This window comes from Eucalyptus grandis, chromosome 3 (genome assembly GCF_016545825.1).
Source record: "Eucalyptus grandis isolate ANBG69807.140 chromosome 3, ASM1654582v1, whole genome shotgun sequence".
NCBI lineage: Eukaryota > Viridiplantae > Streptophyta > Magnoliopsida > Myrtales > Myrtaceae > Eucalyptus > Eucalyptus grandis.
Genome location: NC_052614.1, coordinates 19,824,585 through 19,849,322, shown reverse-complemented (window position 1 = coordinate 19,849,322; position 24,738 = coordinate 19,824,585). Strand labels below are relative to the sequence as shown.

At 40.0% G+C, this 24,738-nt stretch overlaps 1 protein-coding gene, 2 long non-coding RNA genes and 1 pseudogene across 4 annotated transcripts; 3 read left to right on the top strand and 1 right to left on the bottom strand.

The window, feature by feature from the left end:
• The first annotated feature begins 278 nt into the window (after positions 1-278).
• Positions 279-3,519, top strand: LOC104419291. The gene is made up of 6 exons (XM_039308275.1): positions 279-416; positions 568-661; positions 1,387-1,744; positions 2,325-2,786; positions 2,867-2,919; positions 3,207-3,519. Exons 1-4 carry the CDS (start codon positions 380-382, stop codon positions 2,589-2,591), a joined length of 756 nt encoding a protein of 251 aa, XP_039164209.1. The 5' UTR covers positions 279-379; the 3' UTR covers positions 2,592-2,786; positions 2,867-2,919; positions 3,207-3,519.
• Positions 3,520-5,519: 2,000 nt separating this feature from the next.
• Positions 5,520-14,534, top strand: LOC120291068. The gene is made up of 3 exons (XR_005548864.1): positions 5,520-5,575; positions 14,135-14,293; positions 14,384-14,534. It is a non-coding gene; the product is annotated as an uncharacterized LOC120291068 (long non-coding RNA).
• An 872-nt stretch (positions 14,535-15,406) lies between these two features.
• LOC120291151 lies at positions 15,407-15,920 on the top strand. Its single transcript, XR_005549001.1, has 3 exons — positions 15,407-15,559; positions 15,652-15,717; positions 15,824-15,920. It is a non-coding gene; the product is annotated as an uncharacterized LOC120291151 (long non-coding RNA).
• Positions 15,921-20,219: 4,299 nt separating this feature from the next.
• On the bottom strand, positions 20,220-24,738 carry LOC120292275 (annotated as a pseudogene). Its single transcript, XR_005550071.1, has 6 exons — positions 24,498-24,738; positions 23,885-24,018; positions 23,742-23,767; positions 21,990-22,079; positions 21,795-21,883; positions 20,220-20,365 (listed from the first exon to the last, which is right to left on the bottom strand). The product of XR_005550071.1 is annotated as a ubiquitin-conjugating enzyme E2 2-like (transcript).

Here is a 24,738-nt window from a genome sequence, read left to right as displayed (position 1 = left end):
ATCCCATCCTTACGCCGTCACACTTACTCCCTGTGTCATTTCACACGTGTCGGCAGTGGATTGGCCTTGGGGGGGCAAAAGCGGGCGAGCTCACGTCACGGCCGTCCGAAGCGGTTTCGACAGGGAGGCCCGCCCGAAAATAGAAAAGAACGTTTTCCTCTCTTAATTTTTTTTAAAATTAATTTGATCACTTTTTTTTTTCCCGTTTGGGTAGTTGTAGTTCTGGAGCGAGTTGTATAAGAAACCGCTCCTTGAAACCTCCCAAGCAGCCGAAGAGAGAGAAAGAGAGAAAGAGACGCGATCGTTCCTCAGTACCGCCGGAGTGAAGGAGAAGATCGGATCGGAGGCTCGCCGGCGAGGAGAGGGGAAGACATCGGACATGGAAGAGGCCGCCAAGGAACAATCCGCCGGTTCCGGTGATCTCTCTCTCGTGTTTTCGCGACGGCGGTGAAGTCGAATCGCGGCGTTTCTCGGCGATCCTTCTCTTTTTTTTTTTTTTTTTTTTGTCCCCTCTCTATCCTTGCGTCGGTTGGTGATGGTAGCGAGTTTGTTCTTCTTCTTCTTCAGGGAAGCCGAAGCTGCTCCGCTACGGGCTGCGATCGGCCGCGAAGCCGAAGGAGGAGAAGCAGGAGGTGGCGGCGAGCTCTTCTTCGTCTCGGAGGTTGGTTTCCTTAATCTCCTCTCCTTTTCCTGTTGGGGGCTTTGACAATTTTCTGTTCTTCAGCCGGTAGTTTAGGGCATCTTTGTGTATGTGTGAGTGACTGATTGATTGATTTTCCGAAATCGGACCGAGTCGATAGCGTTCGTCGCGTGCGAAGATCAAGCGAGCTATCATTTATTTTTGCATGTTTTGGTCTGTAGGATGCACAGTTTGCGTCGGTTTGCGCGAGGGTTCGGAGACTTTGTTGGTCGTGAGCGGGATCGTTTGATCTTGGAGTTACCTCGTTTGCGAATGGAGCGCTGGATGTGTATGCTGTGTGGGGGCCTGTGTGCCGCAGTGTGTTCTGGAATTGCTGTTGTGCTTGTCGCGATGATGGAGGAGGGTTTTAAGTTACAATGTTAGATTGAGCAGATTGAAAGGGTGGGGGAGTATATTGCATGAGATGGTATAATTAATGGTGCCTGAGGACTTGCCTTTCTTCAGACGGGTTCATGTGATTTTTCTGGGCGCTTAAGTTACATGTGCTGATTAAGCGTTTAATGAGTCAGTTTGTAAACTTGATACTTTGATTATCGACTCTCTTTTGTTTGTTAGAAATCTTGACTGGTTCATGTAATGCTGATTAAGACATTTTGATAGGCGTCAACTGTGGTAAGTATTGCTAAAATGGGCGCTCCATGTATGTAAACTGCTTAGTGATGTCGCTGCAATTGCACTGTGTTTAGGACGAGACGCTCACCCTCAGTGAGTAAAAGCATGGGCATTCTTGATCTCTCTGGGAAGGAGAAATCTGCGAAGCCACCTAGAAGGCTTTCCATCCCTGCTAAGTCCAGTGTGAATCCAGCTCCGAAATTGGGTGGCAACGTGACTCCAATCTCCGAGGCAAGAGTGAGGAGACCTGGGAATAGTCAAGCAAAGAACGAAACACCACTCTCTAGCGTCTCCCGGTCGTCTGTGCGGAAGAAGTACAATCTTCTTGCTTCAACATCGTATTGGCTATCACAGATTAGTCTCTCGGAATCTGATAACAAGCACTCTATTTCTCTCGGCTTTTTCAAACTCGCTTCTGAGGCTGGATGTGAGGTATGCCATCTTGTGTCATTTGGTCATATAAGGATTTTCAGATATTCTTTTGATTAGGACCAATCATTTCTGCCAAGGTCTCTTTAATGAATCCCGTAACTGAGGTTCATTTTAGGCCATGTGACCCTTGCACTGTGCTTGATGCTTTATTGATATATGAATGCAACTTGTCCAATGAGGCTTTGTAAAAACTGATGTGTGCAACCTCTTTTCCAATCTGATAATCTGGGACTAGATAATTTGCACAGTGGACAGCAATAGAAGAAGTGATTTCTTCAATCTGCAGCTTTATGGTAAGCACCAGGTGACTGCATACCATAAAGCTGGAGATTTCAGTCAGGGGCCTTTTTTTTAAGGAAACATAATTTTGACTATGTATTATTATTGGTCATGTCTATCATTTCTTTGATTGGGACAATTGCATCCTGCCAGAAGAAACACACTTTAATGTAGAGTAAAACACTGCATCTTCAGACAGTAGCTTGCACTGATCAAGGTTTTCTTCTTCTGGATGGACAATCAGAGATATGTAGATAATTCTGACAAAATTGACCTTGTTTGTTGATACCCAAATTTGCAGCCCGTTCAGAAAATGCAGGAAGAGCTCAAATCTTATGCGCAACGTCACAATCTTGCTGAATTTGGAGAATCACTGAAGGAGTTATTTGAAACTTACAATATTGCGGAGAGTATAGAGCAGATGCAAGTGTCTCAAACCTGTTCTCAGGAGCCAGAAGAGGAAACTAGAGCATCTGATGATGATGTCCATAGCTCTGTTTCAGTGATGGGGGCTAGGAAGCTCAAACCTAAGTCTTTGAACAATGAATCTGCTCAAACTTCCCAGTAGCAGAATCAGCCAAGGACTCCAAGCCCAAAGCTGCCACTAAGATTAGAGAACCTGTCAGTAGGAATTCGGCTAACTCCAAGACCTTCAAAGACAGAGAAACTCGAAACTTGCAGAAGAAGCCCCAGAAGTCAGTTAAACAAGAACTCAACAAAGAAAAGGCAAAGAAGCAAGAAAGAAAATTGGCTGCTGAAGAAGGTGAGAAATCTTCAGACTTACTATAGCTTTAAGTTATTGCATACACGAAGGAAATTTAAGTCATCTTCCCTTGTTCACAGGTCAAAATAAGCATTTACCTGAAGAGGACACTGTTGAGAACAAGGAAAACATGGTAAACTCCTGTTAATGTTTATCGCCAGTCTTTCTCCTATCTGGTCTTATGCATAAGAATCGTTAAGTTTTCAATAGGTATTGCTAGAGCTATGATTGGTCCAAAATATCACAGTACCATTTGGGTCTGATGATGAACCAGGCTTCTGTGAAATCGCTTCCCCCTTTTTATTTGATGAAATTATCTGTACTTCTATACTGAATTTCTGGGATTCAGGATGCTCTAAGTTCCTCTGTTTTCTTTTGATGTATCATTTCGTAATGACATGAAGCATTCTTCTGTTTTAGGACTCTGCTCTGGTTCAAGAGGGTCTGTCCGAGGCTGCTTAAGCCTATGTCCAGCATCCATCCCGTAATGAGGAACTCTTTGCTTGTATAGATAGAAGTTTCTACAACTAGTGTGTTGGTGTGGTTTGAAAAACTAAAATCATCTTTCCTTTTGCTGGTTTTATTTGCAATTCCAATAGGTGATGTATAAGTGTACTCAAACAATCGGACCGCTCCTCTCACAGTGTGGTTAACGTTTTCTGGCCGAGAGGCCTTGTTTGAGATGTGGTTTTAGATTCAGTGAAGTGGCAAGATGAGAGGAGGAACAGCTTGCCTTTTATTTTTCTATTTTCAATGTAATAAAAAATATAGCGCTGTTTGCAATCTTCAAGCACGCTGGTATTGCATGTTTCTTAGTTGGAGAACTTTTACTGCCCTGCAAACATATTAAGTGAGCAGCCTAAATCATGCCATAGCCATTTGTTCTTGAAGGCGGTTGCATGATCTCTAAAACTCGTTCCAAGTAGTGGAGCATGAAATTTTCAAACATCTTTATTTCTTTACGTATGACATATTAGGTTGTAGAAGTATATATTCATGATGTTTCAAGATTAGTTAAGATGTGAATTGATATGAACTTACGGTGTGTTGTTTCTAGAACAACTTCATTTCACGATAAAGACAAATTTTTTGGAGAAATTAATTTTCAGGAAAATATTTTCCCTTTGTCAAATTAGGAAATTCATTTTTGTAATTTTTATATCTGCATATTTTCCTTTGTCAAATTAGGAAATTCATTTTTGTAATTTTTATATCTGCATATTTTCTTGATCGTAAATGATTTTTTATTGATTAATCATTTTTAGCAATTGATTTACGAAAGATTGTTTCACTTAACCACTGCCTTAGTCAATAAAATCACTTGCCTACTGCACTTAGTCCCAAGACTTAGCATAGAGACGCGACATAGACATGCGATATGATATGACATACGACATGTCGATATATCATTTTTCAAAATAGAGAATTTTAACATATCAGTATATTAAATTAATTACATTAATTTAAAAATGTGTCTATAATGAATTTATACTAATAATACTAATAAGTCAATTCATTAAAAATTCGAAAAACATATTCATAATTAATGTGTATTCATGTATAAAAACGTGTTTTTAACGTTAACAAAAGTCATTGATGAAATTAATGATTAATAAGAAATTAGAATTAATTTATTTAAATAAATCCATAATCTTCTACAAATAATCAAAATTTATCATTATTCAACATTCAATACTTTTATTTTTCAAGATTATTTTTTAATGTCATTTATTTATTTTTTAGTTAAAAAAATCCGCACACTCCCATTCTCCGAGAAAATATTGGGTGGGCTGGGCGCTCCACATCACCGTGCACCCACCCAATCAAGATGTAACGCGTGTCGCCACGTGGCTCCATCTGGAGCTGGGCTCCGCCTTGTTTTTAGCCAAATTTTGGCCTTCTCCTCCTCTCTCTTCATTAATGGCCGCCTCCGTCTCCCGCCCTTCGCATTTGAAGTACCCTTTCTCTTCTGTCTTCTTGCATGAAGTCTCTCTCTCACAAAAATCTTTCTCTTCAGTCTTCTCCTGCACGAAGTCCCTCTCACAAAAATCGCTCGGTCACATCCGGCACGACGCCTCTGCTGTCCTCGAGACACTCCCTCAGGCTGCACAAAGAGGTGCCATTTTGAAAAAAATTTCAGTCGGAGCCGAGGAGCAACCGGTGGGAGTGGGAGGTGAGCGGCTTCGAGCCGTGGAAGTAGTCGTCAACCTCCGCCTCCTTCGATGCCGATGACCAGCACCGGCGGAGCGTCCCCCTCGTCCGGTGGTACTCGATCTCCGCCGCCGCCGCCTCCTCGCTGCCCTCGCAGCTCCCGCTGGCCTCCAAGGTCTAGTGGCTCGCGGACAATGTCCAGGTTTTTCCGAAATGCTCCGATCGTCTCGCGCTCTGTTTTGGCTTCCGATTGAGTTGGGGGATTTGCCTGTTTCGAATTTTTGCTTCTTGCTTCGGTCGATTCATTCTGTGTTGCCGAGCTCTGAGAAGAGCGATTTCCGGATGCAGCTTGCTAGGCAGGATCACTTGGAGCTGAGAGGTGAGCCAACTGCAGGAGTATTCCAACGCGAAGCTCGATCGAGTCATGTGCTACCTCGGCGTTCTCGCTGACAAGACACTAAAACTAGGTGAGGCGGTGCGGCGTCTGTTGTGCCTCGACACACGTTTGCTTTCTCATTTCGGTTTTTGATAGGTTCTGTGCTTTGTGTCAGATCAAGTCGCCCTTGAAGGTGAGGCTAGGATAGCACCGCTCGTTAGTGGGAAGAGGAAGTTGTTCAATGAGTTGTTGACATCCAAAGGTCAGTCTTTGGTTTCTTAATTGAGTTCTCCCACTTTCCACACGAAGCACGTGGAGCGGAAGTACTTGGATACATGAGCCGATAATTCAGAAAATTTCTAGTTTGAATTGCAATTCATTTTCGGATGATGTTCCTATCGGATGGATGGGTAGAGATAGCTTGCTTGTATTGCAAAATGGTAGGAGGACAAAACTTGAGTTTAATGAGTAAGATCGAGTTGGAATATGACTGATAAAGTTTTAGCGATGAAGTGCAGATTAATTTGAGTTAACAGCTGCGAGTTTATGATGCATTTTTCTGATCATTGTTAGTCTGAAAAATTGAGCTGTTTGTTAGTTCAGGACTGATTATGTTTCAGAGATTCGTTAATTTGTAAATGGAGACTAATATCAAGAATGTAAATGATTTTTTACTCTGTGTATCTTCTTCCTCCTCCGTTAGGATCAGTTTGATACTTTGATTGATGATTACATAGAAATTGAATCTCTTGGATTAAACTAATGGAAGAACTCCCAAAAAATATAATTTTCAGACAAGAGTCCAGTCACCTGTGATATAATTTCCATCTGGACTCCTTTCACATCATCAATTCACCATTGATTGCCCAATCACTAGATTGGTCGACTTGAGTTATACTAATAGTGTTTAAACTTCATGCTACATTTCTATCCTAAAGGAATGCCTGTCAGTTACATTTTATGGCAGATCTAATAGAAAAGAATATGTCATGCTGACATTGCATTTTTATGTTATTCTTTTTGGCGTGTACGTGACTCTTTTGCAAAAGATGTGAGATAAATGGAGTTGGCCAGTCAGTAGTATACTCAATTGGAAATTCTTTGTGCTTGCTATTGAACAAATTATGAATGTATCTCTCTTACTTCTCTGTAGTTGTAATTGCCACCATACATTTGTGGGAGGCAATGATGATGCCTAACACCTCATACTTTATGATTCTGTAGACGAACCGGTTGTGTGGAGGGATTGCACTTTGTTTTGAATAAGAATCTTATCTTGATATTGGATGATGATGATAGCACTTCCACCTCTGGAATTGCTCTTGTGCAAAGATGAAGGAGATGTCGAATAGTTGAACGATAATTCTTCTCTTTGACTATTCGGCATACAACAATAGGAGCACATGATTGATGCCTGAAAGGAGTTCCATCTTTGCTTCTCCTTCTTTGTACGGCAGCTCTGTTTCGACACTCTTAGTTTACAGATTTCATGAAAATTGTGAACATAACTCCATATAGTTTAAAGCATTTGGGCTCAATGGGTCTATTTGTTGGCCCATCCTCAATGGACCTCATTTTAGTTAGAGAACAAGAGGAGAGTTGTCCTTCCGCAGAGTTGCTAAATAGTGAGGATGTTGAGCTTCAGCAGCCTTTGCTCGGCCACCATATCCCTCTCCCCCTTCTCTCTCTTGTTGTCACCAAGTCTCTTGTTCCTTTTAAGCCTAGCCTTAGTAAAAATGAGTATCAGCACTGGGTGGATAGGCTATCCACCCTTAAGTGTTATTGCTAGCTATTCTGGAAGAGCATTTGATTCAGCATTTTCTAGTCTTTAGAAGTGATATGTAGCTTGAGCAAAGATTGGATTGGTCTACATTGCAATATGTCTAGGCTTTAGCAAAGTACTTGCCCATTTGATCTTTCAATATAAATGTCAATACCCACGTGTGCTTTTGGAGTATCTGCGATGGAATTATTGGGCGTAGTTTATAGTTGTCATTTATATATTTATGGTGGTTGCTTGTTGATGTGAATCGTTGCCGAAAGATTGTTCTACGAAGGCTTGGATGGTGCGAATTGCGAACCTCGACCTCAATTCAAACCTGTGATTGGCAACCTCGGCAACCTCGGTATGAATGTGGCTTGTTGATGAACGTGTGTCAACCAACTAACGTTATAAATGCCACGAGCAAAAGAATTCGCTATTTCACTTGGATAAGTCGAATTAACCGTCACAAGAGAAGATCAAGTTCTCAAAAGAACAATAGAAGAGAATCTCTCAACTTTTCCTCAAAAGTAAAATATCTATTTGTTCTAAAGAAATTTAGTCAGGCTTTAATATAGGCTTTCTAACAGCCACACAAATCCTAAAATTTAATTTGTCATATTCTAGAATATTCCTAAACAATAATATATATATATATATATATATATATATATATATTGACTTGGTCAAATATTTGGTAACAAGATAATCAAATTGTGCCAAGATTTTAAAGATTCTTTAAGATTTGATTCAAGATCATCTCCATGCCAAAATCACGAACCATGATGCTAACAGCTCGCCTAAATTGGTTCGTGCTCGAATAATTGAACCAAGAGGAATAGACAATGGGTCCTTATAACTTCTTTCTCGATATGGCTCGATGTCCTCATCATTCTCTCCCCTGTGCAAAGGATTTGCCTTCAAATCATCACTGGCATAAAAAAGAGTCAAGTCAGAAACATTAAATGTGGCACTAATGTCATACTTACCTAGAAGATCAAGCTTGTAGGCATTATTGTTAACTCTTTTCAAAACCAGGAATGGTCCATTCTCTCGCGATAATAACTTAGAATGTCGCTGCTTAGGAAATCGCTCCTTACGCATATGAACCCAAACCCAATCGCTGAGTTCAAACACCATTTCCTTGGGTCCTTTGTTGGCTTGCCTTGCATATTGCTCAATCTTGCGCTCAATATTTGCGCGTGTCTTCTCATGCAATGCCTTGACAAATTTGGCTTTCTTTGCTCCATTTAAATCCACACGCTCATTAACAGGTAAATGGGTTAAATCTAATGGAGTTAATTGATTAAAACCATAGACAATCTCAAATGGTGTAAATTTAGTAGCAGAATGCATGCTCCTATTATATGCAAATCCAACGTGGCAGATAATCTTCTCAAGATTTTATTTTCTTTTTAATAATAGCACGCAATAATACCCCTAAAGTTTTATTAACTACCTCGGTTTGACCATTGGTCTGTGATTTTCTAATCGTGTTCCTAATTTTTCCCACAATGTTTTCCAAAAATAGCTAAAAAATTTAAAATCTTGATTTGAAACAATTGATCTAGGCATGCCATGCAAACGTACAACCTCTCTAAAGAACAAATTAGCAACATGAGATGCATCATCAGTTTTGTGACAAGGTTAAAATGAGCCATCTTTGAAAACCGATCAACAACTACATAAATAGAATCTCTACCATACTAAGACCTAGGCAATCCTAACACAAAATACATAGAAATATTAGTCCAAGGATGCATTGGAATAGGTAATGTTGTATATAAGCTATGCGATTTTGTTGTAGACTTAGATTGCTTACAAGCAATGCATCACTCATAGACACGTGTGACATCTCTCTTCATATGTGGCTAATAAAAATATTCATGCAGCACTTCATAAGTCTTATGAATGACAAAATGCCCCATTAAACCATCACTATGCGTTTCTCACAATAACAATTTACGCAAAGAACACTTAGGCAAACATAATTTGTCTTCACAAAAAAGATAACCTTCACGTTTATAGAATTTATCAAATGAAATATGTTCACATGCTTCAAATACTCTTCCAAAGTCATCATCATCAGCATATAAGCAAATGATATGCTCAAAACCTAGACACTTTGCTTCTAAAATAGTTAGAATTGCGTAACTTTGAGAAAGGGCATTGGCTACCACATTTTCCTTACCTTTCTTGTACTTGATCACATATGGAAAAGTCTCGATGAATTCCATCCATTTGGCATGTCTTTTATTCAACTTTTGATATTCTTTCAAGTACTTAATGTCTCGTGGTCGGTGTGCATCACAAATTCCTTCAGCCATAAATAATGTTACCAAGTCTCCAAAACTTGTACTAAAGCATACATCTCCTTGTTATAGGTAGGATAATTCAATGTTGCTCCACTCAATTTCTCGTTAAAGTAAGCTATGGGTCGCCCTCCTTGCATCAATACAGCTCCAATTCTTGTACCAGATACATCACACTTTATCTTAAAAGTAGCACTGAAATTCGGCAAAGATAACAAATGAGTATTAGTCAACTTATCTTTTAGCAAATTAAATGTTTTTTCTTACTCTTCTCCCCACGTGAAACTCACGTGCTCCTTGATAACCTCGGTCAAAGGTGTGGCGATGGTGCTAAAATTTCTCACAAATCGCCGATAAAAACTTGCCAATCCATGAAAGCTACACATCTCTTCTACGGTCTTAGGTGTTGGCCATTCACAGATTGCTTTGACATTTTCTTCATCAACCTGTATACCAACAGTACTAACAACAAATCTTAGAAATACTAATTTGTTAGTAACAAAAGAACACTTCTTTAGATCGGCCCTTAAAACTTGCAAGACAGCTTGCGCATGCTCAATATGGTCATCGGGGCTTCGGCTATATATCAAGATGTCATTGAAATAGACAACCACAAATCGACCAATAAAAGCACGCAAAACATTATTCATAAGTCGCATAAACATGCTCGGTGCATTAGTTATCCAAATGGCATGACTAACCACTCATATAATTCATACTTGGTCTTAAATGCAGTTTTCCATTCATCATATTTTTTCATCCTAATTTGATAATAGCCACTTTTCAAATCGATCTTAGTGAAAATGCAAGAATCATGCAACTCATCAAACATGTCATCTAACCTAGGAATATGATGTTGATACTTTACCGTAATGTTATTGATTGCTCGGCAATCGACACATTCGCCAAGTTTCATCCTTCTTTGGCACCAACAAAACAGGGATGGCGCACGGACTAAGACTCTCTCTCACATACCCTCGCTCCAATAGTTCGCTAACTTATCGCTGAAGTTTTTATGTCTCCTTAGGATTGCTTCGATATGCGGGTCAGTTAGGTAATGGCACACAAGGAATCAAATTGATTTGATGTTCAATGCCTCAAATCGGTGGTATCCTTCTAGGAAGTTCATCAGGAAAGACAACTTCGAATTCCTGCAATAAAGACATAATAGGATTAGGCATACTTGGGTTAAGATCGTTAGTAGAAAACAAAACCTCCTTGTACACAAGTACAAGCATTGGTCTGTCTAGAACTAAAGCTCTCCTCACTTCACTCAATTTTGCATAAAAATTATTTTGGTTATTTTCTTTCCTCTATTATTCTCTCTTGGCTTTTACCACAATCCTCCTCTCAGCCTCTCCTTTTCCTTGCGTCTTAGACACACCACACAAGCCCTCTGATTTCTCACATTTTCTCTCTCTTGGCTTCTCGTTATAACTTTAACTAATTTTGATACACCTCATTAGGTGTTATTGGTACCAATGTGTAAGTCTTTTGATTCATCACTAATGAATAACAATTAGTATACCCATCATGATGTACTTTTCGATTATATTGCTATGGTCTTCCAAGTAAGATATGACTCGCTTGCATAGATACAGCATCACACTCTACCTCGTCTTTATATCCTTATCTCAAATGAGATTCGAACTTGCTTCGACACTTTCACCTCACCACTATCATTTAACCATTAAAGTCTATAAGATCTAGGGTGCTTTGTCGTCTTCAAACCCAACTTATTCACCATAATACAACTTGCCACATCTGTACAATTACCTCCATCAGTTATCAAACTACAAATCTTACTATTCACCACACATCTTGTATGAAATAAGTTATCTCTTTGTTGATGATGCTCATTCTCTTTTACTTGCACACTAAGAGAACGCCTAACTACCAATAAGTCTCATTTTATCACTATTTCTCCATCACTACAATCCTCCAACGGTGGCATCTCATCATCATCTTCTTTCCTTTCACTTTTGGACTCAATAACACCATATCCAGTCATGATCATCACCCTCCTATTAGGGCATTGATTTGCCATATGACCCATGTCCAAACACTTAAAACATTTAATTTCACAAGTTCTAGTATTAGGGTTTTTGGTTTTACCTGAAGCTGGATTCATTCCAACTTTACTGTCCCTCTCCTTCTTCTTTGAGGTTTTGGTTTTGGTGTTATTTCCTCTCCAATTTGGCTTCTCATCTCTCTTCCAATTAGATCTCCAATTCTGATTTGAACCTTCTCCACTTTTGTGATTTCGGTCCAACTTCAATTGCCGCTCAACTTTAATGGCTTTGTCTACCAATTCCTTCAATTCAACATAGTGTTGCAGCTCCACCACCCTTGTTATGTCTCGGCTCAAACCACTCAAAACTCTTGACATTGTGGCCTTAAGATCCTCCACCACACTAGCACGGATTATGGCAATTTCCATCTCCTTGTGATACTCTTCCACGCTTTTATTGTCTTGTGTGAGATTTTGTAACTTTTGAAACAAATTTTGATGGTAATGACTTGGTACAAAACGTTTCCTCATCACCGCTTTTATCTCATTCCACGTCTCTATTGATATTTCATTATTGCGTCTCTTACTAGTCACAAATTGATCCCACCAAATTATAACATAATCAATAAATTCAACAATTGCAATTTTTACCTTTTTGAGCTCGGAGTATCATTGGTAATCAAATACCACTTCCATGCGTTTCTCCCATTCTAGAAACGCATCGGGATCATTCTTCCCTTGGAAAGAAGGAATCTTCATCTTGATATTGCCAAGTTCATTATCTTCTCGTTGTCTAAACCCCCATGCTCCATTTCACCTTTCAAATCAAGCATCTCGATCATCCTCCATGTCGACCTTATCATCATCATAATGTCATTACCTTCTATGTCGTGTTCTAGAGGCGTCTCGCTAATGTTGCAGTCTTCCTCGAGGTAGCTCTCGGTTACCATCAATCCTCATGCCATTCCTCATCATTCAGCCACAAATCTCCTCCACTACAGTCCTCAATTGCTTGATACTTTCCACGAACGCTTCATCCCTTTGTATGGAGTCAATCTCCTTTTGATTCACGCTTTCTTCGCGTGACATATAGACCTGCAAGTAAACGTTAATCACAAAAATCCTTACCAATCGTTCCCTCATGTGTTTCTCTCAAGGTGTTTGTCACTCCCCTCGTGTTTAACTCAAGTCTAGGCTTTTTTTTACCCTCAATTAAGCTTACACACTCTTGCATTTTCCACTTCATATTATCTTTTCACAAGCTCTTTATTGAACTCAAAACTTGTCTCTCAACCCTCTCACAACAATCAATCAAACTAATCAAACAAGATTAGACTACTACTGATTTTGTTTCAGCAAGTAACAATTTCAAATCAACAAGTACAACTTTCAAAATTCCAATTGAAACGCAAATCACTACTAATTTTGTTTCAATTTAGTCCACTAACAAACGAGTCACCTTCTTGATTTTTTTTTTTGTTTAGCTATTTTTTCTGCTGAATTTGTTTTTTTTTCTTGCGCACTTTTTTTTTGTGTGCGTTTTCTTTCTCTTCTTTTTGTTTTACTAACTTTTTTTCTTTTTTTTTACGAACTTAGATACAATTTAAGATGCTAAGAAAAAGAAAATTAAAACTAATAGCAAACAACTACGTATGGAAGCACAAAGCAATCAGATTCCTAAATTAGCTAGAATCGAAACCCTAGCTCAATAAATCTCAAATTGCTGAATATAAACAGAAAATTAAAAATAAATAGACCTTGTAGAAGCAAGCTCTGATACCAAATGATGTGAATCGTTGCAGAAAGATCGTTCTACGAAGGTTCGGATGGTGTGAATAGCAAACCTTGACCTCCAATCAAATCTATGATTGGCAACCTCGGTATGAACGTGGCTTGTTGACGAACGCGTGTCAACCAACCAACGTTATAGACGTCACGAGTAAAAGAATTCGCTATCTCACTCGATAAGTTGAATTAACTGTCATAAGGAACCTTGATTAGGTCAAGTTCTCAAAAGAACACTAAATGAGAATCTCTCAATTTTTCCTCAAAAGTAAAATATCTATTTGTCATAAAGAAATTTAGTCAGTCTTTAATATAGGCATTCTAGCAGCCACAGAAGCCCTAAAATTTAATGTGTTATATTCTAGAATATTCCTAAATAATATATATATTTGACTTGGTCAAATATTTGGTGATCAGATAATCAAATTGCACCAAGATTTCCAAGATTCTTCAAGATTTGATTCAAGGTTATCTCCACGCCAAAGATCATGAACCATGACGCCAACAGCTTGTTTGAATTGCTTGGCTTGCGCTCGAGTAATTGAACTAATAGAAATAGACAATAGGTCTCTAGCACCTCCTCCTCGATATGGCTCGATGTCCTCATCACTTGTAGGCCATTTCTTCATGGTTCCATGGATTCTGGATTGTAACTACAAGTATCAAAATTGTGGGTTATTCTATTGAGAACTCATGGCTCAATGTTGTTGCCTATTGTGCGTTTGACTATCTTTACCTGGGACTATTTTCTTTGGTTTTTGGTATTTTGTGATGGACTCATGATCATCATCAACATAGTTTCCGTGTTTGCCTCTTTCATTAGTTTGATGGGAAGGATTAATAATTGTTGTTTCCTTTTGATAACAGTTGTTTTTCTAAAGTTAAGTTTTGCTTACTAGGTCTTTCCATATTACAGAAATGTCCCTAATTGCCTTCTTGTGCATTATGCAGAGTAATTATGATAGAAAAGCATCACCTTTTCTGGCAAAAGAATTACTTAGAATTCATACAAAGGAGAAAATTTGGAAGGAGCAACTCTGGAAAAATGGCATTGTAAAATCATCTCCAATGCCACCACGGACACGTCCTGAATGCGTGGGGACTGAGGAGGTACTCGACCTTTCATGTTTAACTCTTGCTTTCTGATGACTTTGTCAATATGATGTTAGTTGATGAATTTGTTTTGGTTTTTTTTTGTAGGATCCTAAGTGCATTATATGTCAGCAATATCTTTATCTTTCTGCAGTTGTATGTGATTGTAGGCCATCTGCTTTTGTTTGTCTTGAGGTATGTGGAAACTGTGTTCTGGTTTATTATCCTGTCAAATTAGTTGATTTGTAGTGCAAATACAAGCCTATTACATGTGCCATACTGCAATGTCAAAAACATTTGCCCTGAAGGGGGATCTTGTTCTTCAGCAAAAAAAGGTATTGTTTCAATTAACAAAGAGACTGGATGAGGTATCAAAATTAGCATGTAGAAAACAAATTGCAGCAATCAAAACAACTTCAGCCTTGGTGTTCATTCTATAAATTTATGACTGGATGAGGTGTCGATCTTAAGCAAGGTTGATCGTCTCATTTTTATACTTGCTAGGTATTATATGATCTTTGTTTTATGGAAGAGTCTAGCTGAAATTAGTTTTATTGCTTTGGTCTTAGTTGCCAATGTTTTTTACCGGTCGACTGGCAAACTATGTACATTCTAGGAAATTCTTTTCTACCAAGGTCACTGCATAATTGTTTGGTCTTGGAATAAATGTTAATGAAGAACAAAGTGAAATTTAGTGGTGTTTAGTGAGGTTTGGAATCTGTGCTAATCTCCTCTTGTTCTTTGATATTGTGCTGGAGTTGATTGTCCTTGTCAAGATTGTTATTTTAGTTTGTTTTTTGTTCTTCAATAAGAGAGAATGTTCTTCTGGATTATATGTTCTTGTAGGTAAAAGGTGGCCATGCTACTTTGGCTCATCTTGCGGATCAATGGCTGTTGCAGTCAACATATGCTCTTAAAAATCCTTTCTCTAAAGAAATTTATCAAAAACTGTTGAAAGAATCTGAACAATTTCTTTGGGCTGGTTTTGACATGGATCCTGTTAGTTCAAAGCCTTTTAGCTACATGAAATTCTTCTCAGATTATATGCATATGATTCGACTATGTATGAATGTGTACTTCAATCACATGCAAGTACATACCATGGCAAAGAAGTTAGTCAACACACAGAGGTGGGCAGAAGGTGTAAGAAGTTGCCTCGCAAAAATTGAAAATCATTCTTTGGGCTCTACTAATGCTTTGGAGAGGGCAGATTTAGAATATGTCACTGAATTGTTGAGTTTTGATACCATGCCGTGTAACGAGCCTGGACATCTTAAATTGAAGGTTCTGAAGAAGATTGTGAAGTTGTGGCATTTGATATACCTGCACTCTGTCTAGTCGAGTGACTTACAGTAATTTGCTTAAAATCTGTACAGGAGTATGCTGAAGAGGCAAAGAAGTTGGCCGGAGAGATTGAATCTACTCTTTCGTCATCTTCAAAGGTATATAACGCGAATTTATTTGACCTTTTGATTAAGATAAGAGTTCATTTTGTCCACTTCTCTTTGCATAATTTATATTGTCATTATTTGTGTACTTTTGTTCCAGTTATTGGAGTTGGAAAACCTTTACGATAGAAGCTGTCGCTTAGGAATCCTTGTCAAAGGAAGCGAGAAACTGGCACAGAAAATTTCTTCGATGGAGGTAATTTTCTATCGGGATTGATTTTTTGGGTCAAGATACATTAAGCCATATCCCTACAGTTACCTAAATTATCTCTTTTATGCGGTGAGAAAAATGTCATAGGTTTGGTCTCTACTCATCTAGAAGACCTATTTGCTTCTTGTTCTACAGTTTAGTGTTACCCTCGCTGGTTTGTCTAGATTAAAAAGCCATTTCTCTTAATCTGGTTTCTGCATGGTTCTCCGGTTAACAACTGTTAAATTTTGTTCTCTTTTTTCCACCCAAGTGGTTGAAGTTGAATTGGGTTTTGTCAATGTTTGTGAGTGTGCACTCTGCAGTGTGATGCCCATGACCGAGAGAAATTGCTCTACATGGTACACTTGATTTATCAGGTCCAGTGGATGATCACATGGACTTCATCGTTATATTGGTGACGGTGATTAACTGAGGACATTTTGTTTTTGATCTGGTGCATATCTGGCTGACACTTTCAATTTGGCATACATTGATTGAAAATGTGGTTTCGTTGAATTTTCAAATTGATTTGGTACTATTCCTTTTTGTTTTCATGGGATTATTCCTATATCTCCATTTATTTGATAAAGAAAATTACCACAATCACGCCAATAAGGATTAGATGAGATTTTCTGTTTCAGTGCATGCTGTGTTCTGTATCCGGCACGCCTTCTTTGCCGCAGAAAGTTATCATAAGTTGGTTGGATTTTCTAATTCCTGACTCACCCTTTTAAGAAAAATTTATTTCTTTAGGAGTAAGATGGGATGGGTCTTGGCCCGTGAGGACGAGTCTCCTTCTACTTTCTTCTTCTTCAGGATGAAACGCCATCCATCCCCTCTCCCTCCGTCACGCCTCCCCACGCCAAGAAGCACGCATCAACAGCCATGAACAAGCTTCATGAAGCTGCCATGAAAGGCGACCTCGCGGCCTTCAAGACCTGCTGTTGCAGGACCCCCAGATCCTCCACAAGCCCACTTCTCCGTCCCGACGGCACGCCCTGCACGTGTCCTGCCTCTCGGGCCATGCGTCCTTCACCAAACACCTCCTCACCTGCGATCAGAGATCGCCAAGGAGCCCGACTCCCGCGGCTCCCTGCCCTCCCTCCACGTGCCGTGTGCGAAGGGCGACGTGGGTCCCCCGATGGGACCGCGAGGGGAGGATGCCTCTGCACTTGCTGCCATCAAAGGAGGGCTGAGGTGATGGCCGAGTTGATCCAGGCCAAGCCTGAATCGGCTCAGGTGGTGACGAGTCAAGGGAGAGCGCATTTCACCTCTCTGTGAAGAGTAACAGGGTGGAGGCATTGAAGGTGGTGGTGGATTGCGTTGGGAGGAATGATGAGTTCGTGGGTTGTAGGAATAAGGATGGGAACACGATCTTGCATCTTGCTGTATACAATCTTGCATCTTGCTGTGGCCAGGAAGCAATTAGAGGTAAAAAAAAAAGGTGGTTTTCTCGTTTTGTGTGTAATTCTGGGCGTTACGTGCTCGACATTGAATTGGAAGTGGATCTGATGATGCTAGGAAGTGGGAATTGCTTGTTTTAGCATAGGAAATTCGGAATTTGCTCGATTCCCACTTCCCTATCAAGTTATATCAAGAACGCCAATAATTATACACACAAAACCAACAAGAAGAGAAAACCAGCTTTCTCACCTCCAATTGCTTCTCCAATTGCTTTTGTCCACAGCAAGATGCAAGATTTCCCGTCCTTATCCCTACAACCCACGAACTCATTGTTCCTCCCGACACAGTCCACCGCCACCTTCAACGCCTCCACCCTGTTACTCTTCACGCAGAGGTGAAAAGTGCTCTCCCCTGACTTGTCACCACGTGGGCCGATTCGGGCTTGGTCCGGATCAACTCGGTCATCACCTTAGCCCTGGCGGCCAAGTGCAGAGGCGTCCTCCCCTCGCGGTTCCGTCGGAGGGACCCGTCCGGGTTGACAGCCAGGAGGGCCCTGACGATCTCCACATCGCCCTTCGCACACGCCACATGGAGGGGCAGGGAGTTGGGCTCCTTGGCGAGCTTCGGGTTGCAGATGAGGAGGTGTTTGGTGAAGGACGCATGGTCCGAGAGGCAGGACATGCAGGGGCTTGCCGTTTGGGGACGAAAAATAGGCTTGTGAGGATCTGGGGTCCTGCAGCAGGTCTTGGAGGGCCGCTCGCCTTTCATGTCGGCTTCATGGAGCTTGTTCATGGCGGTTGACGCGTGCTTCTCGGCGCAGGGAAGGCTCACGAGCTGCATCATATCGGCGGAGGAGGGAGAGGAGATGGATGGCGTTTCATCCTGAAGAAGAAGAAAGTAAAAGAAAGGAGACTCGTCCTCATGCTGCCAAGACCCACCCGTCTTACTCCACACATGTCGGCCGCGAGGGCGAACTCACGTTACGGGCGTCGGAACTCTCTACTTCCCCCAAAAATTATTACACCCTCCCCTATCTCCCTCACCCAAAATTAAAACTCGCGATCTCCTTTTTTTTTTTTTTTTTTTTTGAGTTTTCTTATCAAAAACCCTAGCCAGCCCTCTTCCTCCTCGCCGCACGACTCCCTTTCCTCTGGATCCTTCCCCTCCTCTTCTCGCCGCACGACCCCTTCTTCTCCTCTTCCTCTTGACCCTCTCCTCCTCCTCGCCGCACGACCACCTTCCTCTCCTCTTCTGTCCCTCGTTGTGGGCTCACCGTTGCTCACAGCTCGTCTTTGCTCCCTCGCCTCTCACCACCCCTTGCAGCTCGTCTCTGCTCCTCTACCTCCACCCTCCATCTTCTGGACACGCGTGTCAGAACGTGTTTGACCACGTGTCGGCAAATCCGACCCACGTTGACCGCATGTCGACGTGTCCGACACGTGTCGGACACAACACGGACAATGTGTCCATGCTTCATAGCTTGGAAGTTCCCAGCCTGAAAAGAAGGCTTACTGGTGGTTCAACTGGAGAACCGTCCTTAACCTGAGTAATATTACTTTGAATCAAGGCCTTTTATTTTGCTGAGGCTTTATTTATTTTATTAAAAATATGTTTTGAAAAATATTTTTCAAAAAATTACTTTCAAAGAAATTAATATTTTTCAGTATTTGGCTAATATTTGAAAAGAACAATGAAAACATTTTCTGTTTTTTGGAAATGAAAAAGCAAGCATCATTCGTAATCATGATAGGATTGCAGAGAAAGAGATTGAGAGATTCCGTGGACACGATCATGGCATTGTCGAGCGCATTCAGCGAGCTTCTTTGGACGACCATCTTCGAGAGACTCGCTCTCACTCAATCACGTCCAAAGTCCACCGTCTAGTCGTCGATTATTTCTACATTGAACAAGTACTCCTCGAAACAAAGTCCGTCGTCATTTCATTAAACATCTTCCCTGCAAAATCAATTCCTCCTCCACGGCAAATCAATGGCAATGGAACTCGGATATCAGCGATGGCAAAGCAGGAATGAACTGAAAATTATTTCTAGAATTTAATCGGACACAAAACGAGCTGATTCAGCTGTGGGCACAAATGACCTCGAACCATCACCGTCGGAAACTCAACGCCGGTACGCAATCCCCAGGCTGAAGCCCAAAACAATGACAAAGAGGTATAGGTGATCGAAGAGGAGGAGGCTGGAGCTCAGTGCTTGGAAGCCTGAAGGATTGTGAAGCAAGCGTAGCCAAGTTGAGAACGAGATCGTCAAGGGCGAGGAAGTGACACCGGCGGCCATTGAAGAGGTGAAAACCCAAAAAGGTGCCATCGACATTAGCAAACATGCCAGTGAAGGGAGACGAGGGAGACGAGCTACGACAGAGGTGGAAGCGCAGCAACAGCGAGTCTAGCTAAGTGTTCTATTGACTCGAGTTATGTGAGGGAAGAGAGGAAGAAGCCCTAACTTGAGAAAGATGGAAAAATGATTTTCTTTTTTCAAAAACGAAAATCATTTTCCCCAACTTTAAAAGAGAATTTTTAGTTCACCAGAAAATGTTTTTTTTGACAGCTCAATTTTCAAGCCTCAAACATTACAAATTTTGGGGAAAGATTTCCTGAAAAACATTTTACTGAAAGCAAACGGAGCCATCTGCAATCAAATAAACCCATATATTACATTACTTTTACCATTACACTGCTGATAGTTAAACTAGCTTTTACAAAGTTAAAATTCTGGCCAAGCTTGGAAAGACAATAGCACCACAACAAATGATTTTTCAAACAATTGACATAACAAAGCATTGAAGTGTGGCATTTTTACTACAGGATACAAGTTACACACCCTTGTTTCGATTGTGGATTACAATCCGCGAATGAAAACCCCCAAACTTGACCTTCTCTCTACCGCTGCCCGGGATTGAATTTAATCGGCAGTCCAGCTCTGCTCCACTATTTCCCTTACTCTCCGGTTGTATTCGCTTGTTCTCGCTGAACATTCGAGCGGCTTCCGAGTTTGCAGGAGAGTTCGGATTGGGATCACACAGTAAAGACTGCAACAAAGAACAATGACGTTACCAAAGAGCGGAATTGCTTGAGGATAACCGAGTAAATTTTAGATGAAGCTCTAGCATCGGTAGGAGGTCACAGCATAAATATATTGGTGATTTCTAAGCCAACCATGAGCCAGGATCGTAAGAAGAAACTTGACAATGGCTACCCTTTAGCCAAGTATTTCAACAAAGACACGGCCAGCTTACACCTAGTTTTGGCTAATAATGCCAAGAAACAGATGTAAGTTTCATCATTCACCAGAATAATCAACTCAAAGAAATAAGTTCTACCACTGAAGAGGCCAATTCTCAAGTCTCTAAAAGTAACATCTGATAAAGTGAGCCCTCTGCTCACTCCACTCACTAGTACTTATGTCCCAATATCTCCTAGGACTTGATAAATGTAAGGCAAATCAAATAAAGACTGGAAAATTGGGCAAATTACAAAGCTTAAGTGACTATTTATGAGCCCACCACATGTCGGCATACAACACAAGTCAGAGCAAAATAGCTTAATTGCCAGAAAAGATAATTACCAAGCCACAAAACTTTGAATGTTAGTAAAAAAGAGTCCATATTAAAAGATGAAGAGAAGCAGCAGACTATATCTCCACAGAAATATTTACTCATCCCGAAATACCACTCTGGTAATGAAAACAGGCAGAGCTTGGGTAGTTGGTTCACTGCAGGACTATATACAGTTTGACCTTATCCCCTTTTACTGTCATAGCATTTCAGAAAACTGTATTTTCAGATTTCTAATAACAAAGCTGATAGACGACGTAAAAAGGCTTGTAAATGAAGTACCATAACTGTTTTTGGATTGCACAAATGATCATCCTGAATGATCAGTCGAAACCAATCTTGCTCTAAACTTTAATGGCCAAAATCATGACCTATTAAGCACCATCAATATCACTAAATTTTGATGGCCAAAGCATCAGGCAAACAAATATTAGATGTGGAAGCTTCTAAAATTTAATCAATTGCATGTGATCTTCCAGAAATCTCTTCCTCCTACAAACAACATGAATTCCATTACTCTACTTCCAGAATTTTCGGATTGATTTCCCATCGCCACTTAATTCTTTAAGTATGCATCATTAAAAAATGAAGAGTACGAAATATGCTAAGGGTCGCATTGAAACATGCAAACTGTCGACAATGTTGATTGACCAAAAAGAGAGAGGAGCATATCAAAGCCAAAAAAAACTCATTGAATATCTACGCATTGTATGGCGAATGAGATGAAGACAAAAATGAAGCCACTAAAAAAAGCTGTGTCTACCATAGAGTAATAGCACGGTTCGTGCATATAGAAAACACGAGATGCCAAGTTCAAATTCAAAACCAATATATCCATCCAGTAAATGTTCCAGTTGCTTTCTTGTAGAAAGCATGCTACTAAAAACAGGAAAGTTTATAGCACCTGGATAGATGTGAGTATTGCTGCAACATCATATATAGGACTCCACTGGTTTTGCAATATATCCAAACAGATACTTCCGTCGGCATAAACTATAAAAAAATTTAGTAATGAAACAAGGCCATCAGTAATCATTTTACATCATGAGAATAGATGCTCACTCAAGGCAGCTTGTAACTTGATTTTCCTGCAACTTACTGTTTGGATGAAACATTCGAGAAACAAAGCGCACTGTTGGAGGTTTATTTGGATAATCCTCTGAAAACTGAAGAGTCAACTTGAACGTACCTGGAAAACTCTTGCAAATTTTTAAATGTAGAATCAACAGGTGCAGAAAATTACCACGAATGTATGGAGTAAAACCAACAGAAGCAACCAGAAAGAAAACATGGAGAGAATGAGACAGTGGATCATCTCCTTTTAGTTCAAAGAGGGTTCATCATTTGCTTTTAGTTCAAAGAGGGTTCATCATTTGGTCCCACATGACTAAATGCAACACCCCATGGTTATAATGCACCCAATGCCCGTAATAGGAAGTAACTAGTGCAGGTACGGAATACCATTTTTTGGCATTATCATGATTATCTAATCCTAACTTTTTTTCATAATTAATACTCAAACAATAGTGTTAAGAAAAGCCATCATAATTTGCAAAAGATGTTTTTCCCTAAATGAGTCAAACTCATTGGCAATCCCTCATTATCTTTTCACATTAAGTTCAAATGTAATATTTCCTTTGGCATATGACCTTGAAGTACTTTTTTTCTTTAATGATCTTTCATGTATAGTTTAATATAACCCCAATTTCATGACATTTTTTATTGAGAAGCTCTCAACCAAAACTTTCTCATTAGATCTTTCATGTATTGGACCTTCAATATAACCAACATTTTATGACATTTTTATTGAGAAGCTCTCAATGAGAACTTTCTCGTTAAAGTGCACGAGAAATTAAAAACATGAGGCTTCTTTAGTAAATACAACAAAATAACTAAGTTCTACTCCTGAATTTAATCCTCAACTAGACAAAACAGGTATCAAAACAGATAAAACTACACTTCATGAAACAATGCGCTCTATACTTAAAAAGATGCAAAGGACATCAAGAGCTAATTAACTGGAAATGGTCAAGCAGATAAATGAATTTCCTCAAAATTATTTTTTTCTTTTTATTAAAATAAATCTTGTGGCAAATGCAATTTTGACTTTCTTTAACCCATATGCTTGAAACTTTCACCACATTATGTACATTTGCTTATAGTTTTTTTGCAATTTTTTATTTAAATTTGTGCACTATTTTAAGTTTTCACGAAATCCTAAAAAAATATTATGTTTTGCTTTTGCTGAAGTGTAAATAAATGCGCCCGATAATTGTTGAGAACTGTACAACCTGCATGAGCCTTATCCGACAAAATGAGGAAATTTTTATAGCTTTCATGTGAAAGAATGAAAATTCTTATCCAAAGAATGAGGAAAAGGAAAGGAAATAAGAGAACATTATTTCGCCAAACCACCTTATAGATTGACAACTGTCAACGTGTCATGTCTTTGAAGCCCTCCTTTATGTAATAGTAAGATGTATTGTTAATCAAGCAGTGCTTATGCTAAAGTGCAAATAAATGCACCCGATATCGAGAATTGTACAACCTCCATGAACCTTATCCCATGAAATAAGGAAAATAATTTTAGCTTTTGAGTAAAAGAATAAAGATTCTTATCCAAAGAATGAGGAAAGGACGCTATTCCGCCAAACCACGTTATTGATTGACAACTGACAACATGCCATGTCTTTAAAGCCCTCCTTTATGTAATAGTAAGATGTATTGTCACTAGAGCAAGTAAACCACAACCAAAATCTCTACAAATATATAATCTGCAAGAGAAATAACAGCACGTTCTCAACAAGCATGAAGGTCCACATAAGCGATGAACAATCAATGGAAGGCTTACCTCCATCCCATGGAGTATCGTCAGGACTGCAATCCAAGCACAGAAGAAACAACAAACAGCTTACCCACCCATACTGATGAAACGGTAACCAAATGAAAGGAAGCAAAGATATTATAAGAATCTAAGACCACTAATCAACATACCCAAATATCACCGCATTCCAAAGCATAATGTTATTATCTTGGGGCGCCCCACTAATGCCTGCCGGTGGGTCCTGTTGCAACCTCTTAAAATCCCTCATCAGCCTCTTCCTCGCAGGAGTTGACATCGCAGGTCACTGCCCACATATTCAAACAGCAATCCAATGAAGCAAAAACAAAAAAATTCACAACATTTCTGAAGTGAAACAACGAATTCGACCAAACGCCCCTCACTCGCTAGCTGGAAAAAGCCAAATTTCATCCTTGAAATTCGACAATGAATACAATTCACACGACACGCGCTTAATTCACCTCAATTCCCACGAACTTTTAAACCTTACGAAAGCAAGTAGCAATATCCTCCAAGCAAAATAAAAGTTCAAACTTGAAAAGCGAAATTCCAATAATCACACGCGCAAATCAAAACCCAGAAAACAAAAAGGAAATCAAAGCTAGGGTTTCGGCCAGAATGAACCCAAAGATCACCGATCCATAGAATCGAACCCTTAAGGCCACACGGAAACGAACCAGACGCACAAGGAAAAGCTGGATACGGCAATCAATCCACAAATTCCACACCAGAATCCGAAATTGAAACTACGGAACAGCGTCGAACCTGGCGGAGGAGCGCGAACGGCAAACCTAGAAGCTGCTCCGAACGCGGCAGCAGAACACAGAGAGAGAGAGAGAGAGAGAGAGAGAGAGAGAGCTAGGGTTTCTCAAAGGCCCGGCGACTGGAAGCTTGCCGAGTGGAAAGAGAATCTGTTCAAGCGAGAGATAGAGAGAGAGAGATTCTACACGCTCGAATAGAGAGAGAGAGCGAGAGAGATAGACCAGCTTCGCTTGGCTTATGCGTA